At 38.2% G+C, this 19,854-nt stretch overlaps 1 protein-coding gene across 2 annotated transcripts in view; it reads left to right on the top strand.

Moving 5' to 3' along the window:
- MEGF10 (multiple EGF like domains 10) overlaps positions 1 to 19,854 on the top strand; it is a 176,538-nt gene that overhangs the window by 60,733 nt on the left and 95,951 nt on the right. For both annotated transcript variants that reach the window (XM_006130122.4, XM_075931920.1), the window contains exon 5: positions 4,055 to 4,147. In XM_006130122.4, the coding sequence (XP_006130184.1) occupies positions 4,055 to 4,147 (93 nt within the window). The remainder of the gene's footprint in view (positions 1 to 4,054; positions 4,148 to 19,854) is intronic.

Genomic DNA, 19,854 nt, shown 5'->3' with positions numbered 1-19,854 from the left:
AACAAATAAAACATTGTTATTGCTTTATCCTTTCTGTTATCTGATGCTTTAAAATAATTTTTTAAACCTTAATTAATTTATAATGAAGATCATTCTAATGAACCTCTCAAAAATAGCTCACCTGCATAAAGAGTTTAGAAAAAATGAGAGGCTGTGAAGCCATAAGATTAATAGCCTGGGGCTCAATAAACTAAGCCTTTCTTGGTTTATATGGAACATGTTCATCAGACTGATCTCTGTGGGTTTTCATTTTTTTTAATCATCCAAAGTTTAAAGATAAATATTCTGGCCCACCATCCTTAATTAGAAAGTGGAAATTTTGAATTTATTTTTTCAGTGCTGATTAACTTATGGGCTGAAACATTTTCTATCCGTTCAACCTTCCTTAAACCTCCTGAAAACACCAGCTGAACCGTTTCTTTCTCTTCTCTCCAAAAAATATTTACTTCTTATTGGTATAAATGATCAGGTTTCTGTTGTGGATGTTTCTTTCAAATGAAAGACTTTGGATATGTTACCAAGAGACTTATTATCCCACATGTATCTTTTGGAACTTACTGTTAGTTGAATTTGTTGTTAAAAAATTCCCACAATATGCATGTGCGTGTGCGCGTGTGCTTGAGAGAATGTATGTGTGTATTTATGTCAACTGACCTTCCGAGGATGTAATGTCAACAGTTAGCGTTGCTGCTTGTGAACTCCTATCTGTTTTTCTTTGCTGAAGTGATTTCAGGCTCTGGGAGGTGGAGTCAGTCATCACTGTCTTGAATGTTTCCCTCCCCTAACTCCTGAAGAGTAGCTATCTTAGCTGTGTTGGGCAGTTCTATGACACTCCTTTGCTTTTCTAGCCTGAGCATTAAATAATGTCACTGTTAGCGGGAAGGGTAGGACTAATTGACCTGTCTGCCATTGTGACTGACAGATGCCTTTCCCTTCTGTCAGAATGGCTCTGTCTTGTTTTCAGTTTAGCCTTTTTGTCCAGCAAAGGTCTGCCTTCACCTCACTCCCCACTCTGGGCATGTCTTCACAACAGTCCTGATTCCTTCCCTGATTCCTTTTCTAGGCTGCTCCTTCTTTGCTCTGGGTTCCTATAGCTTTTTTCTTGCCCTAGGTCCCTGCTCCTCCTCTGTGTAACCTATGCTAGTGTTATGTTGCTTTTTTGTGCCCATATAGCAGTCAAACCTGTTTCTAATTCCTTATCCATTTACACTGTGCTTTGCATCTCCAAAGAACTTTATGAACATTAATTCATGTCTAGATAAGTAAGTAATATTTATATGAGTTTTATAAATGAGGAAATTGTGATTTGTCTAAAGTGACCTCGGGCTTGTCTACACATAGAGAGTACACTTATTAAGTTTGCAGATGATACCAAGCTGGGAGGGGTTGCGACTGTTTTGGAGAACAGAGTCATTATTCAAAATGATCTGGACAAATTGGAGAAATGGTCTGAGTTAAACAGAATGAAGTTTAATAAGGACAAATGCAAAGTACTCCACTTTGGAAGGAACAATCAGTTTCACACATGGGAATGGGAAGCGACTGTTTAGGAAGGAGTATGGCAGAAAGGGATCTAGGGGTATGGTGGCCCACAAGCTAAATATGAGTCAATAGTGTGACGCTGTTGCAAAAAAAGCAAACATGACTCTAGGATGCATTAATAGGTGTGTTGTGAGCAAGACACGAGAAGTCATTCTTCCACTATACCCTACGCTGATTAAGAACATAAGAACATAAGAACGTACTGGGTCAGACCAAAGGTCCTTCTATCCCAGTATCCTGTCTGCCGACAGTGGCCAGCACCAGGTGCCCCAGAGAGGGTGGACCGAAGATAATAATCAAGCGATTTGTCTCCTGCCATCCCTCTCCAGCCTCTGACAAACAGAGGCCAAGGACACCATTTTATCCCCTGGCTAATAGCCTTTTATGGACCTAACCTCCATGAAATTATCTAGCTTCTCTTTAAACTCTATTATAGTCCTAGCCTTCACAGCCTCCTCTGGCAAGGAGTTCCACAGGTTGACTACACGCTGTGTGAAGAAGAACTTTCTTTTATTAGTTTTAAACCTGCTACCCATTAATTTCATCTGGTGTCCTCTAGTTCTTCTATTTAGGGAACTAATAATTAACTTTTCTTTATCAGCCCTCTCCACACCACTCATGATTTTATAGACCTCTATCATATCCCCCCTCAGTCTCCTCTTTTCTAAACTGAAAAGTCCTAGTTGCTTTAACCTCTCCTCATATGGGACCCGTTCCAAACCCCTAATCATTTTAGTTGCCCTTTTCTGAACCCTTTCCAAGGCCAAAATATCTTTTTTGAGGTGAGGAGACCACATCTGTACACAGTATTCAAGATGTGGGCGTACCATAGTTTTATACAGGGGCAGTAAAATATTCTGGGTCTTATTTTCTATCCCTTTCCTAATAATTCCTAGCATCCTATTTGCCTTTTTGACCGCCGCTGAGAGAACTGTCCACGATAACTCCAAGATCTCTTTCCTGATTTGTCGTAGCCAAATTAGCCCCCATCATACTGTACGTATAGTGCCATCATACTGGCCTCAGTTGGAGTATTGTGTCTAGTTCTGGGCACCACATTTCAAGAAAGATGTGGAGAAATTGGAGAAGAGCAACAAGAATGATTAAAGATCTAGAGAACATGACCTATGATGGAAGACTGAAAGAACTGAGCTTGTTTAGTTTGGAAAAGAGAAGATTGAGAGGGGATATGATAACGGTTTTCAGTATCTAAAAGGGTGTCTTAGGGAGAAGGGAGAAAACTTGTTCTTCCTAGCCTCTGAGCAAGAAGCAATGGGCTTAAACTGCAGCAAGGGAGGTTTAGGTTGGACATTAGGAAAAACTTCCTAACTGTTAGGGTGGTTCAACAGTTAAATAAATTGCCTAGGGAAGGTTGTGGAATCTCCATCTCTGGAGATATTTAAGAATAGGGTAGATAAATGTCTATCAGGGATTGTCTAGACAGTCCTGGGTCCTGCCATGAGGGCAGGGGACTGGACTCGATGACCTCTCGAGGTCCCTTCCAGTCCTAGGATTCTATGATACACTACCGCAAGAGATCAATCTAAGTTTATGTAATTTCAGTTACATGACAAACATCGCTGAAGTTGATCTTAGATCTACTTAACATGGTGTCTTCATGGCGGTGTGTCAACTGGAGATGCTCTCCCATCAGCTCCCCTTGCACTTCTGATTGAGGTGGAGTACTTGAATTGATGAGAGAACAATTGATTTATCATGTATATACTAGATGAGTTAAATCGACCCCCAGCTGACTGATCTCTGCCCTGTCAATTTGGTCCATAAGTGAAGATATGCCCTTAGTGTAAGTCTTATGCTCAGAATTAGAACACTCGGTGCTCCCACTTCTGTGCTCTAAAAACTAGATCACATCTCTCTAAAAAAAGATTCAACATTAGGGCTGTTGAAAATAAAATTTTCAAATTAAAAAAAGACCCTTATTTATTTAAAAAAAAATTCAAATTAAAAATTTCATCCAGCTGTATTCAGCAATGGCAATGATAATTGCAGGAGGAGCCAGAAGGTTTACATTTTGTTTTAGTCTGGTGCTCATCTCTGTTTCACTGTGCTGCTTCGAATCATGCAGTCTTTAATAAAGATAAACATTAAAGACTGATGTGTTGTGACATATTCTGTGTGGTATAGACAAAATTTTGTTTTATTCATTGTTGCAGCAAAAACGAGCATGAATTTTTCTCCAAAAGCTTAGAGTCTCTTCTCAGAGTTGAGCATGAAATAGTATTTAAGCATCCTTAATGGAATTTATGTTTAAATTTTGAACTTAGAAAAGAAGTTGTATGGTTATAAAATACATGTTAAGTCTGAAAAATGACTTGCAGAGGAAGCTACCAAACATGAATTTACCATCAATTGTTCTTGTTTTTAAAAGATATTTGAGACAAAAATATAAAACAGTTGGATTTGGGGGGAAAGGCTGTTGTGTGGTTTTTCTTGCTTGCTTCTGGTTTTTGTGCAAGATGTTCTTATTTTTATTGATTTCTCTTTTTGACAGCTCACTGTGCTGATAAATGTGTCCATGGTCGTTGTATTGCTCCAAACACCTGTCAGTGTGAGCCTGGCTGGGGGGGACCCAATTGCTCTAGTGGTAAGTTTACACCTGCTGCTGCCTGTCTTGTGCTGTTTTTACTGTATTGTCCTTTTGGGAAATTATCATCATCTTGTGCTTGATCTCCAAGTCACTGGTGGAGGAGCTTGCTCTTGTTTACCAGACGGTGTCAGAACATTGTGTGTGGTCTGATTTCTCTCTTTTTTCCAAAGCAGTAATGGCAAGTGCCAATATTAAAAAATGCTAATTAATTTGTCCATGCTGACATGCCATATTGGATAGGGTTCTATTGCTGGAGAAAGTAAACCTATTTTCTTTTTTCTAAGTGCAAAAAGAATGATGTTCCAAGCTTAGATTTGAACTGAGTAATTTATGTTCCTGCCTATTCCCTGCCTTTCTTACTTTATCCTCTCCTCATCCCGTTTACCCCTTCATTCATTTATTCTTATTCCTTCCTTATCCATTGAATCAGTATCCCTTTTTTATTTATTCCATATTCCACATTCATTATCTCCACTTGATTAATCTCTTTTCATTTCACTCTTCACTGTCTTTAACTTACCAACACCAAATATCAAAAGACTTGTGATAAAATCATAAGAGTTGATTACATTGTGCAGAGTTATCCTGATCTTTATCTAGAAATCAAAATTGCACATGTGTAGCTGAATCCTCATGAAGTTTATTTGGTAAGAAGTGTGTTCATATATTCATGAATATAAGATATAATTTATTTATCTCCATAGATAGCCAAGTGGCATTTTAAATTAACACTTTGAGAATCATTGATTTGTATTGGAATAAATCTGCCCCATCAGAAATTTATTTTGAATACATTTGTATCAAATCAGCTTTTTTGTGCTGCTGCCTCTACACACTGCCGGTGACTGCTGGTCATAGTAACTTCAACAGTGAAAATACTTTGCGCTGTCTGTACCCAAAAGACCTAGTGTGAAAGAACAAGTAGTCCTGCTACATATATAGTATCATGAGCTTTCGTGGGCAAAACCCACTTCCTCAGCTGAACAAAGTCTCTGTTCCTCTGAGGAAGTGGGTTTTGCCCACGAAAGCTCACGATACTATATATATTTTTGTTAGTCTCTCAGGTGCTACAGGACTACTCATTTTTATAGTTACAGACTAACATGGCTACCCCCTGAGGCTAATACGAAAAAGTCTTTATTATTGTACCTTGAATGGAGTAATCTCATGGGATATTTGTGACGCTCTGTAAAAGTTTTTGCATATGAATAATACAGCTAAATTTAACTGCTAAAAATTGTTTCAGATTATTATTGTTCTTCAAGGGAAGATGAAAGGGAAAGAGGGTGTTTTGTTCATATGTTGTTGAAGCAATGTTTGGGGGTAAGGTTTTGGCATATAGCCAACTTTTTATGAGATGTTGCTTAAAGGAGATGTTGCTTTCATTGGATTGTCATGCTGAAGATGCAGTTGTTCAACAAGCATTCTAAAACAAACATCATTGTTATGTGTAGAGGGTAAGGGTAGAGGGAAGAGTAAATTTAAATGTAAGCTGTGCCATTGGTTATGGTATGACAGAACTGTGCAATCTCACCAGTGCTGACAGACTGGGCCTCTTAAAATAGATGTATAGTGGAAATCAGACCAAATAAATAATCGTGTGTAGCACTGTGAAGACAACATAACTCTTGTCTCACCCAATTTACTTTCCATTGTATTATCCATAGAGGTCCAAGACTTGCTTTTTCTTTATTGTGAACAATGGCACAATAAAATAATCTACAGAGATAACAAATAATTTATTTTAAATAAACTTTTAGGTTGTTATTATCATTCATACACAAATAATTATACTGAGCTGGGGGTGGGGGTTGGGGGGCTGATATATGCCTAAATATCTAACTTAGTAATGAGACAACCCCGAGACTCTCTATGAAGCCCAAATTTATTTTGCATGGTTGGAGCTCTGATTCAGAGAAGACGGGTGGCAGGATAAAATCCTAAAATAAAGAATAGTAATAGAAATGTAGCTGTGTTAGTCTGGTGTAGCTAAAGCAAAATACAGGACTATGTAGCACTTTAAAGACTAACAAGATGGTTTATTAGATGATGAGCTTTCGTGGGCCAGACCCACTTTCTTGATCTGAGGAAGTGGGTCTGGCCCACGAAAGCTCATCATATAATAAACCATCTTGTTAGTCTTTAAAGTGCTACATAGTCCTGTATTTTGCTAAAATAACGAGAGAGACACTCCTTGCATTCTGAAATTTGTGGTAAATTATTTTTTGGTCAACACTGTTTTGGTGTTTAGTTCATTTACATGATCATTCTACTCAAGAATAAAACTTGTTATGTAAATGGTGCAGAAATTAACCTAGTCACTAAAAATTATCAAGGAGAGTCATTCATTGCTTGTATGTGGGAGATGCACGTATTTGTGTCAGAAGATAAAACTGGATTCATAATAGATCTCTCCACTCATTCTGTCTCTTCAAACCCTACTTGCATTTTGTCTGTTATTTACCATCTAGCAGACTTATTTGGTGTTGGCTGTGTCTATCCCAGGGCAGAAAGGGACATGGGGCCTGCACAGGCCTCCCGCTGGTGCGCCTCAGGCTGGTCAGAGGTCAGAGGAGTGGTGGTCTAGGGACATGGGGGAGTGGGACCCAGGTTGAGGGGAAGGGGCCTTGCCTGGGGCCATGTGTTGAGGCCATGCAGGCCTTACCCAGGGAGATGGGGGGGAGAGTAAGAGGGGACCACTCAGGTCTTCCCCATTGGCACTGTCTGGAAAGGGGAGGGGCAGCACTGGGATCCCCTGCCAGTGCTCCCCGGGCCTGGGGAGAGGAGGAGAAGGATGGGTGCAATCCAGGCTGGCCTGTTGCAGCCACACTGGGTGGTCCAACAGTGCAGGCAGTGGGAGGGAGCTGGCAGTGGGTCCTGTGGGGGAGCAGCTGGGCCTGGGGTGGGAGGCTGCCAGGCCTGCACTTGCTGGCCCTGGTGGTGCTCCCAAGGGAAGGCTGTGCACTGATGGGGCTGGGAGTCTGAGGGTCAGGCTTTGAGGTAGGGAGGCAAGGTGGTAGGCAAGATGATGGAGACCCATCTCCATCTGGCCACTCCGTTGGTGGTGCGGCTGCCCTCCAGTGGTGACTCTTTGGGACAGCTCTTCCCTGTGTTTGGTGCCATACTGGTGACTCTAAGGATCACGTCCCTCCTCTCCCCTTCCTTTTCCATGTTATGGAAAACAATCAAATTTCAGGCACATCACATTTCCTGGCACAACTAAACCCTAACGTTGTCTTAAGATAGGATAAGAGCAAGCTGCCTACCAAATTTGCTGGTCCTAGCTTTCACTGTTTAGTAGTTCTTGAATAAATGGACTTGCAGACAGACACGCAGACAGACAAACAAATCTCTAATATAGATATATAGATTGTGTAACTTCCTTCTGTTAACAGAACTTGTATTTCAAAAAGCTTTGGGCTGCTTTAATACTTGGGCTTGCTGGGTGGTAATTGTAGACAAGGACTTCCTGAGTGTTATAATGTTCTCTCTAAAAATGACAAAGTGATTGCACTGACTTGATTTGGGTGTCATGCAGATAACAGCTGTGCAAGCAGCCTCCTTCCATACCCATTACTGCCAGTGCACCTCAATGTGATGTTAGCAAATCGCTGTTTGGAACTAGTGTGTGACTCCAGTTCACTTTTGGTCTGTTGATACAGATTTTAAATCCACTATCTAAAGATGTGGGGAAAACCCATCTAAGGAAACTTGTCTAGTCTCCTAACCATATCTTGTGCACGTTAGAGAACCTGGTTCCTCTCCATCCAAGAATGGGAATCTTGGCTCTTCTTCATTCCCTTCAAGAGGGAGGATGGGTGTCATCAGCTTTTCCCTTCCTTGATTTATTGCAGGAATAGGATTCTGCCTCCCTGAACAGAAGAATTTCTTTCTGCAGTCTTCCTTGTTCTTGACTTTTTGTTCCTACATAATGTGATAGACTTATGTGGGAGGCCAGGAGTGGAGATGTTTCAACTTTACTGAAACACCAGTTCCTTAGTTTGCTAGTGGGGCAATTGCAAGCTTTTTATAATTAGATCTGTTTTTGCTGCACACTTTAGAAGGAGTAAGTGAATTGGCTGTGTCTGTGTCAAACCTCCCTATGTTATTTTAGGTGTCTTGCCAATGAATTACTCTACCGATACTTTCAACTGTTGTGTTGAGAGTGCTCCTTATTGCATGGTTGTGTTTAGTCTTTTTCATAGGCAAAATCCTGACATCCTTAATTAGGAAAAATATCAGTGGTTTTTTACCAGTCCCTGAATAAAAAACGAGCAGAGATTTCAGGCCTGCTATGTCTAAAATCTCCTTGATGAATTTGTCTTATGTATAGATCTTATTTTTGGCAAACATATTATTATGCATTAGGTAATGTATTGCCTGCAGTATAGATCAGTGTTAAGAGATGAATAGATGATAATATAAGTCTGAAAAGAAAAGCCACATGGATTAAAAGGGTGAACAATTACAAAACACTTTAATTCCAGTGCAGGAGCTGACATTCATGTGAAGTAAATTATTCTAATAAAGATTTATTGACTGGACACAATAGACAGATCAATGTCATTTGAGTGAACAGAAGACATATTGAACCTATCCCTTGGAGCTAGTGAATCAGCACATCCATTTCACTGGCAGGATCACGCTGAAAAATTGTTCATGAAGCTGCAAGAGCAAAGATTGATCAATTTGCTTTGGTGGGAGTAAGGACAGAATTTAGAAGAGGAGAAAGGGCAGATTAAACATGGAAATATTTTAATGGATTTGACAATAAGAGCCTTTGATTGTCTCTCAGCCTGATTTTTGTCAACAGTTGTAGTGAAGATTTGAATTACTGTAGTGCAAGTTTTACTGGTTATAATATTAGGGGAAAATAAAAATGAGAGCCCATACAGATACAGGTTTTTTTTCTTGCATGAGTAGCAGAGTTTTCACTTACTGGGATTGGAACAAACTTTGTCATTAAGTGCTGTCAGTTCTGATTCATTTGGGGTATTATGCGCTGCAAAGTCTAATTTAATTTCTGACAAATTCCTCATTTGCAAGCTAGTTCTACATCATGTATGTTTAGAAGATATATAGAAATGAACACAACACATCTTCACTTGGTGGTTTGTATCTTTTACTATTTTACCTTTTTCATGATTGGGACTCAGAGAGTGATAATGGTAATACAAAACATTATGGATCACAAAAGTCTCAGTGTAGAACACTTATGTGACTCTCATTACTGTGGCTCCAATAATAGGTAATTTAGCCACAGAGCCAAAGTTTCTGATGCTACATGGCTTTGGTATTTATCCAGGCCCCAATTCAGCAAGGCACTTAAGATTAACGTTATACATATCTTTAAGTCCACTTCTATTCAGGAGAGCACTTAAGCATTGAAATCCCACTGAAATCAATGGAATTTCAACTCATGTTTAACTTTAAGCATGTGCTTAGATGTTCTGCTGAATTGCCCCATTGTTTAAGCCTATGAATAAACACAGAGGTCTTCTCTGGAGTTCTTTATTAGGAGAATTACTTGTCTTATAATTTACAGTTACTTTTTGAGTGAAAATATGAACCACAGTAGCTTTAAAAATACATTCCAAACAGTACAGTGTGCCATAAATAATATATGCTCCCTGAAGAAAGTACTTAAGCACATGTTTATCTTCAACCCTCCTAATTTTTTTGATCTGTCTGACCCCAACAAGTCCAACATTTTTTCATGCCAAACCCGTGCCTCTTCGTACATTAAGTATCCTTGGAAAGAGGTGAGGTTAGTCTTTCCACATTAGTTTATTGTCCTACCTGTTGTAGTTTATTAGTAGCATCAAAAGTCTCTAAAAAGGTAATGGGGTCAGGTAGACCACTCAATGTTAGTGAATGGGGTAAATGAAATTACTAACCTTTCAGGTCTTTTGGACCCCAAACATAAAAATGTAAATAAAATATGAAACCACTCCCTCAGTTTTCTTCAAGGATTCTCCTAATGACAACCTATTAGCTTTGGTTTTGTCTGCATAATATTGGTGGTTTTAATGTAGCAAAAAAGTCACTCCAAAGCTATTGGGTCAGACACCAAATTAACTATACAGGTATTCCAGCATTGGATTGTTTTTATTTTGAGGCAGCAGTATATTTCAGCATTGTTTTTTATCATCATAGATTCAGTGGTCCCTGTTTTTCAAAAAATGCACCAAAAAGGGTATGGTTTATGTATGTGTTTGGTGGGGGAGAGAGAGGAGCATTAAGAACCCAAATAATGGTTTTCTCATGATATCACCACAGTTGTCCTACAAATTGAGTTTCTTTGAAGATAACACCGTCAAACTGATTTTCTGTGAATCCTACACTTGCTATGATTCTGAGAAAGCCACAACTGTGAAATATACTTTCTTCTAGCGCATACTTGAAAGATACTTTTGCTGGGGCAAAGAATTGTTGGGGAAAACTCATTGCAGCACATGCAAATTACATGTCTGAATGCACTTATTGTTTGGATTTTGTTGAATCACACATGGCACAATAAATGAGTAAGAGATGGGTTCCCCACGGGAGGAGGGGTACAGAAATGGTAAAATCACTTGTGCAGGAAAGAAATACAGCAGGCCTGCTTTAGGATTCTAGGGAATATTAAAAACATAAGTGATCTATAGCCATTCATAAATATTTAAGTGAGCTAATAGCCATTCATAAATATATCCTCCATGAATTTATTTACTGCTTTATATAGCTGGTCCCCGACTTACAAACGCATCAATGTACGACCAGCTGCACTTATGACCAGCCTCCCATTAAGCGCAGCCCCAACTTAGGAACGGCGATCTGCGCTTATGAACAGCGCAATCCCATTTAAATGAATGGGGCCCGACTTACGAACAAATCGAGTTATGACCAAGTGCTTGGAACGTAACTTGTTCGTAAGTCAGGGACCGGCTGTAGTCTTGGCCTTTCACAATATCCTTTGGCAAAAATGTCCATAGGTTCATCATAGAATCACAGAATACTGGAACTGGAAGGGACCGTAGGAAGTCTAGTCCCCTGCCATCCTGGCAGGGCCAAGCACCAGCCAGATCATTCCTGTTTATCTAACCTGATCTTAAACATCTCCAATGATGGAGATTCCACAGTCTCCCAAGGCAAGTGACTCCCATGTTTAATCATCCTGACAGCTGTAATGATGTGCTCTCTCAGTCTTCTCCTTTCCAAACTTTCCCTGATATGTCATGTTTTCTAAACATTTAATAATTTTTGTTGCCCTCCTTTGGATCTTCTCCAATTTCTTCACATCTTTTATGAAATGTAGTGCTTAGAACAGGACACAATACTCCAGCTGAAGCCTAATCAGCTCAGAGTACAGGGGAAGAATTAATCTCTCGTGTCTTGCTTACAACACTCCTGTTAATGCATCCCAGAATGATATTTGCTTTTTTTGAAACAGCATCACACTGTTGACTCATATTTAGCTTATGGTCCATTATGAGCCCTCAATCCCTTTTTACAGTACTCCTTCCTAGACAGTCATTTCCTACTATGTATGTGTGAAACTGATTGTTCCTCCCTAAGTAGAGTACTTTGTATTTGTCCTTATTGAACTTCAATACTTTTTGGGAATAGGGGCGGGCATACCTATTTTACATCTGTGTCCCTCCTAACCTAAGACTATATGCCCAACCTTAGTTCTGGGTGGATGGTGGTATGTCTGAGAGGACAGCTCCTTGTTTGCCCTGATCAGCTGCGCCACAAAGCCTAGTGGCCCAGTATCAGTCCTGCAGAACAGTATCTGGGTAGAGCAGTAAGGCCCACTGGCCAGAGTCAGGAAATCTACCCTTCTCCTAGGACAGGAAGCCCAATGACTAGAGTCAGGAAACAGGGGGGAATGTGCTCTTAGCAGGAAGAGCCTGCCCCAGACCCTCTTAGTGGCTATAACTCAGGCCACTAGGTCATCAGGGAAAGTCTCCATTCAAAACATGCTGACTCAAGACTTCAGCTCACTCACCAGTTCTCCATTGCATTTCCCTGGGCTGCTTCTTGTAGCCATTCCTGACACTGTGACCTTGGTGTTCTTGTTACCCCCAGGATCCCTGGCCTACCTTCTCTGGTGCCTCTGAATCCTGTAAGGCCTGTGTGGTTACCTTGGCCTCTGCTTGGGCTGTGGTAGTGACTTCCAAGGTCCTGGGCTTCTGCTGAGCCTTGGCTAGAGCAGGAGGCACATGTCCTTCCTCCATAGCAGTCTGCACCAACTCAAAAGAGATTCAAGCTGTTCTCTTTTATACTGGTACACCTGAAGCATGCCAGTTGAATGAAGGGGGTGTGGCTTCCTTAGCCCACAATGTAGATTTAACCCCTTTCAATTCAGTGCGGGGTGAATGCGCCCCATCACAACCATTACCATATCCCCCTTAGTCATCTCTTTACCAAGATGAAAAGTCCCCATTTTACTAAACTCTCCTCCTGTAGAAGCTGTTCCATGCCCCTAATGATTTTTGTTGCCCTTTTCTGCATCTTTTCTAATTCCAATATAATTTTTTTGAGATGGGATGACCAGATCTGCATAGAGCATTCAAGATGTGGACATACCATGGACTTATATAGAGGCAATATAATATTCTCTTTCAAATTATCTATCCATTTACTAATGATTCCCACAATTCTCTTAGCTTTTTTGCTTGTTCCTGCTCATGGAATTGATGTTTTCAGAGACCTATCCACAATAAATCCAAAACCTCTCCCTTGAGACCTAACAGCTAATGTAGACCCCCCTCATTTTATATGTATAGTTGGGATCATGTTTTCCAGGGTACATTTCTTTGAACTTATTAACATTGGTTTTCATCTGTCATTTTGTTGCCGAGTCACTCAGTTTTATGAGACTCCTTTGTAACTCTTCACACTCTGCTTCGGACTTGAGTAGTTTTGTATCATCTGCAAATTTGATCACCTCACTGTTTATCCCTTTTCCCAGACCATTTATAAATATGTTGCACAGTATTGGTCCCAGTACAGAATGTCACTATTTATCTCTCTCCTTTCTGAAAACTGATCATCTATCCTGTGTTTCCTATCTTTTAATCAAATAATGAACCACAGGAGGACCTTCCTTCTTGTCTTACAGTGTATAGCTTTTTTAAAAAATGTGTTTGATCCTGGGTTCAGTTAGACTCCCACACAAGTACTTTGTAGTATGCTTCTGAATCTATGAAAGTTTTGATTTGTTCATAGTTTTATTATCTCTGGTTACAATAAAGTCACCTTCAAGTGCATCTCAGGCTTTCCCCCCAATATTTGACATACTCTAATATGAAAACAGTTTGGTGATTTTTGGTTTACTGTCATGATTAAGCATATACTTATGTCCACTGAGACTAAGTATATACTTAAGTATCCTTCCTGAATAGCTATTTTTCCTGAATCAGGACTACAATTTTCAACTTTAATTTGTTTTAAAATATAGTATATTTTAACATAAACTATTAAAATTAATAAATGAACAGTAAATCATTGGAAGTAACTTATTCCTGTTTTTAACAAGAGTTCATTTCGGTGTGATAGTCTCAATAAATCCTTCTTCTAAACATTTAACAGTAATTTAAGAATTGCGATAACACACTTTATTTCACTTAGCAATACTAGTGAAGTTGTAACAAACCATAATTTCCCACTCTAGTTCTTATTTCAGGTAAAGACCTTCAGGCCAGGGCTGATTTTTTTTTTCTGACCTGAGCTCAGCTACTTCTCTCCCCCACCCCCAATTAGAGTTCTATGTTTCCCGGTCTCTTAATGTGCCCTCTTGCATTGGGGAGAAGTCTGTGAAGCCAGATGAAGATTCTCATTGATTACTTCCCATCTCTTATAGAATTTCCCCAGGTTGGGAACTCTTTGTTCCATTCTTCCTCCACCTTGAAGAGTACAAAATTTAAAATGGATTCCAGCACCAGGTGGCATGGTTATCAGTTTTTAGAGGACCAACCACAGTTCAGGCTTACAGGAAATAGATAATTGTTTTGAACGCCAGACAATAAAGTTAAGTACCACTCATAGCTTTCACTAGAGGACCTAAAGAACAGGATTCCACTTAATATTTCTAACTTCACATACAAAAATGACACATGCACACAAATAGAATATGCACATTCAGGGGATTACATGCTCTTGACTGACAGGTTATGTACCCTGTTTTGCATAAAACATATTTGAGTTATGCATATTCATATTCAAAAAGCATATTTCCATAAAATATGGGAGAACAGTGTCATAGTGGTGTTGGGAGGGGAAAATGATTCACTTTATGTTGTCATAAAAACGTGTTTATCACTGTTATAATTTTACATGTAGAATATTGTTTATATTAATAGACCCAGCAGTGAAGCATTGCATATATTCAAGGAGCTATATTAAAATACATTTCTGGAAATGCTAAAGACTACAATTTTAAATAAAGATTAAAATTGTTTGAAAAGGTCTATATCCCTTAAAATGGAAACAGGGAAATTCAAAATATCATAGAAAATAAGCTTGGATTCCCGGCCTTGTTGCTAAAATTAATAGAAAATTGGGTTCAATCCTGCACCCTTACTCTCATAAATTATTTCTTACACAAATAGTCCCATTGACACAAAAATAAACATATTATATTTTAATGTAATTTACTTGAGTTGAAATACTCACATAAGTAAGGTTTATTTCTGTGAGAAGGAGTTGTAGAATTGAGTCCTAAATATGAGAGAACCTCCTTGTATTCAATTTGGAGCAAAAGCCATTTAGTTTTTCCAAAATGAAAGTACCACTACTATACTAAGAGACAATTGTTAAACATATTAAATAATTCATTGCAAATAGTAGTCCTAAATTAGGACATATCTGAATCATGTCCTTAACTTTAAGTATGTGCTTAAGCCCTGCTGGACTTAGTCATACATAAGTGTTTTCTTGAATCGTGTCTATATTCATTGCAAATGTTGGTAATTTTTTGTAATCCAATAACTTTTGTTTGTTTCAGAATTTGATCAATTCAGTAGATGGTGAACAATTTTGGGGGAATTTTGATAAATCATTATTTGCAAAAGCAATTTTTTTAGCGGTGTTATTCATTCTATCAACAAATAGATCCATTCTGCCTTATTTAGTTAGATACGCACCCATTTGTTTCACTGGGAAGGACTATGGGGCATTTATTGTATTAAAAATAAAGAGCTTCAAAATACAGTGCAGAAAAAATTTAAGTTCTGATCCTGCAATGAGATACATGGAAGATCTGATTATATACTATGCTCAAATTCATATAATTTTAATCTTTTCTGCAATAATGGTTATTGTTTGTAGTGTTCATCTCTCGTAATACAGTAAAATTAACACCAAAGACCATCTGTGTTTTTCCTTAACAGCTTTCCACCATTGTGTTTTGAGGTCCAAAATATTTTAAAGAGTCTTGAGAAATGTATGGCATGTGAAAGGCATACACTTCCAGTCATTTACAGAGTCTGAAAAACACATTTTTATTGTTCTTCCACTTCACAGACCAAAAAGCTTTTATAAAGTTTAAAAAAAAAGTATTGAATAAAAATCCTTTCTTTTATACAGAACAATGAGAGAGAACAAAAAAATATGCCTCTGGGTAGAAACCCTGAATGTAACAAATGAAATCAGATAGAAACAAAAGATTCTAAAGGAAATCCAGATTTAATAGGAAGTGTTGTGTTCTACAAAAAGTACATAGTACTTCTGTGTCTGGGATGTAGGAAAAATAGGGCTTTTACTAAAAGGCGCTCATACTTCATAATGATTAAGAAAGATTTGTATAAAGAAGATTCTATTTCTCACAAGAATATACCGGTAGTTCTAGCCTTGTGAGGTAACCATACATATCACAATAGCAAAAATGATATGGAGAATAATTTCTTGTTTTTATCATTTGAAACTTCTAAAAAAGATTCTCTTAGTGGACTATTCAGCATAGCTGGTTTAGATATATAGCACCTTAAATTGATATCTGAGATTTCTTCTTCTAAATTTTACTATCTTTTTACCTTAGTAACATGCAGGTTTGATGCCATTTTCAGGGAGGAATTAAACTTTTTATCAAAGTTTTGAGCCCACTCAAATGTTGATTTGAAATTCAGGCTGAACTTGAATGCTGTTTGGTGTAAGTTTCACTCAAATGGTAGCCTAAAGGAGAGGAGTGACAGTATTTTCAAAATCCAAATAACCAAACCTTGGTATCACAGGTCAGTAATCACAAGATTGTATAATAAGAATGGATTCGATAAGATTGGTAAGAGTGTCATTCCTGTCATGGGTTTTGCCATGTAAATAAATGGATATTATTCCATTTACTGTTCTTCACACAATCTAGGTAATCTAATAACATTTCAGAATCGGTGTTCAAAATATGACATCAATGAGCATAGTCTCTACGTTACTGTCCCTTTTTTGGTACTTTGTATTTTGTTTGACTGAGCATACCACATAGGCTAATGACACTCTAATCTGGAAACCTTAGGCTATAAAGCCATTTGAAATGCAGTTTTACAAGTTCTGAGTTGTATGATATATTACCATAGTATATGGTACTTAAAGGGTAATAATATTCCTCTACTACCTACTTATGGGCAAAAAAGAGGAAACCCCCAAACAATGCTGATTCAATGTTATAGCAAAGATTGTGATTTACACAAAGCCTAGAACGTGTTACAGGACTTCATACTATAATTTAGAGAACATTGAACATATTTTAATGTATGACATATATGAGATATTATAAATTTTAATTCATGTGCAAAACTCCCATTTAATTCAGAGAGGTAGATGGGATGTCTCTCTGCCTATGTAGAGTTGAAATGATTTGCTTAAGGTAAGGTTCTTCATAAGGGTCCTGCTCCTTTGTATTTGAGTTAGGCCTGAGTAGCAAAGTTCAGATATGGATCCAGATTTAAACTCAAGGTGTTTGGATTTGGGATTCTCTCGCAGACCTACCACTGGTCACTATCACTTGGATTTCAAACATTCTTTCCAGAAAAAGAAGTGCTTTTCTCACTTTGTGCATTAAGGAAAGTGATCCTGGCCCAAATTCTAAGCTATGGCTAAACTATGGCACAGCTTAGGATAGCGGAAGCACAGGCCATTTTAACTCTTTGTTGCTTGACTAAAGGTTAATGATGCTAAAGAATGTGAGCAACGTTTATCTATAAAGCCAAGTAAACCAAAGGTATCCCAGAATAACTCTGCCACGTTCAGGGAACGTGTTTGCTTTTCTGTTTTTTTTTTTTTTTTGTGGAAATGCAAATGTGCTCTTTTGGGGAGCCCTATATATCTTGTTGGAGAAATAAGCGTTCCTCCAAAAGAGGAGGCTTTTCCCCCTCTTTTAGAAAAGCAATCGGAAAAAACTACGCAAATTGTGGAGTGCAATTTGTGTAGCTTTTTCCGAAAAAAGGCTACAGTGTAGACCTAGCCTAAGTATTATCTAGACCAGCAGTTGGCAAATACTGGCCCATGGGTTGGATCTGGTTCACCAGGGTTAGCCCTTGTTAGCTACCGCTGCTGTATTTATCTGTGCCTCCACAAGTAGGGGAACTTGCTACCCCCATTAGCCATGGATTGCCATTCTCAGCCAATGGGAGCTGTAGGAAGTGGTGTCTGTCTGGCACTGTGAGCCACCTGGAGGCAAGAATTGACATATTAATAGTGAATGAGAAATAACAGGGTTAGGCTCTGAAGGACTTTGAGAGTGAAGATATGGAGTCTTTTATGTGATGCCACAAAAACGTGCATTGGAAGGATGAAAAGAGAGAAGTGAGATGGTCAGAGTGACAGGCTATGGAAGTTATATTTGCAGAGATATTATGCGAAAGAATCAGCAAGATTGAGATGGAATCTGAAGGTGAGGAGAGAGGTTCAAATGTGAGTCAAAGATAACTCCCAGGCTACAGGCTGGTTAAGTCAGTTATTTCTCAGCTGGAGAAGTGCGAAGTAACCTTAATGTACCACAGAACCCTCTGAACTCAGCTAAGGAAATTATGTTTGGAGGCATAGAGGGAGAGTAGATGAGAGTCTGTTCTTTTACAGTTGCTATTTACTTAATTTTTTGGCTGCCAAAATTACATTCACAAATGAGTGAACAGTTCATTCTAACCCATACTTTGCAGCTAGACAAAACATGTGGTCATGTATGTATTTGATGGTTAGACTTGCACAATCACTTCAGGCATCAGAGGGAAGGAGATTAAAATTATATTAGTCTAGTATTTTGTTAAAAGTCTCCTCTGCTTTTGGCAGCATTATAAATGGTACTTGTTTCCAGACAAATAATACAATGTTTTTCCTTATAATCCCAGGAACTGTTGTGAGCCAGAATAAAATATTATCTCAGTACTGTGCATCTAATAGGAATAAAAATGCTAAGAAAAATAAATATTAATTTTTGTGTGAATTTTCACTTTGACATCCAGGTTAGCATTAAACAGAAAAAAGTGAGACCTTTAAAATAACTTTCCATAAACATGTTTATCCCAAATACACTATATTGAATAAGCACCCATAGAGGATACTTGTAAGGTAGTTGTCTTTGTTTCAGGGAACTTTCTTCTGAAATGTTCTTTGACTTGATTTGATAGCTATATTTTGCTCTCATCATATACCATTCTTTAGAGAAGCACAGGATTACATGTGATCAAGATGGATTTGTCAGGAATAAACTTGGACTTATTCATGCTCCTTTTGTTACCTTCTCAAGAGCAATCACTGTAGAGAGAATAAGATCATATCATGTTAAATTGGACCTACACATTGCTTTTTCTTATAATGAATGTAAGAATTATAAAACCAAATATGTATACTTCTAATTGTACAAATTTCTAGCTCACACTGTAAAATATCAGGACACTGTACCTCCTAATTTTCAAATCACTACCATTTTAGATAAACCATGAGCATAAAAAATAAGACCCATCTAGCTTAATAACAATGTGCATTAATGTTATTATAATATGAAATACACAACTTTAAATCTTCTAATATCATACAAAAGTTCCAAGAATAGTGCCAAATTGCATCACACATTTTCTTCTTTTGCTTTTTCCTTGAAGAAGGTTCTTTGCAGCTGAAGCTCTGGGACCATTTCTGTTCATAAAATTGTCATTTGACACTGCTTCAGAGAGCATTTATTATTCGTTTTTATGTTCACTTCTGCATTTATTGTTTTAAGGTTCCATATCATACTAATGCATTTTAAATGAGGATTTATATAATATAATGTTCTTATTCCCACAGGCATGCCTTCGCTTTTACTGTGTGTCTTTTGAGAGGAATGTTTGCTGTCCTATATTTGTAGCGTTGTATGATGTACAGAGGACCTAGAAGGGACTAAAAGATATTCCCAGATGAACAAACTCTATAAATGGCACCAAATATTTTTCTATACTAAAAAGCCTACTGTGCAGTTTTTGGCAAACATTTCTCTGAGTTTCTTTCCGCAATGTGAGAAGTGGGATATAAAATCCTTATGACTCCCACAAAAGAGTTGACTTTAAACAGTAACTCTGGAAATCTGTTTTGTTTTAAATCTAGGAAACTAAAGGTCCATATAGTGTGTTTTGCATGAATGGTGTTTGGTATTTTGAAGAAACTGTGAAACTGAGATCAGGTTGGACCAGTTATATACATTATGGATATGGTACGGCAAATCTGATGCAAATTGTGATTGCTCTGATGAAGTCAAT

This window comes from Pelodiscus sinensis, chromosome 6 (assembly GCF_049634645.1).
Source record: "Pelodiscus sinensis isolate JC-2024 chromosome 6, ASM4963464v1, whole genome shotgun sequence".
NCBI lineage: Eukaryota > Metazoa > Chordata > Testudines > Trionychidae > Pelodiscus > Pelodiscus sinensis.
This window is presented reverse-complemented; position numbering and strand designations above follow the sequence as displayed.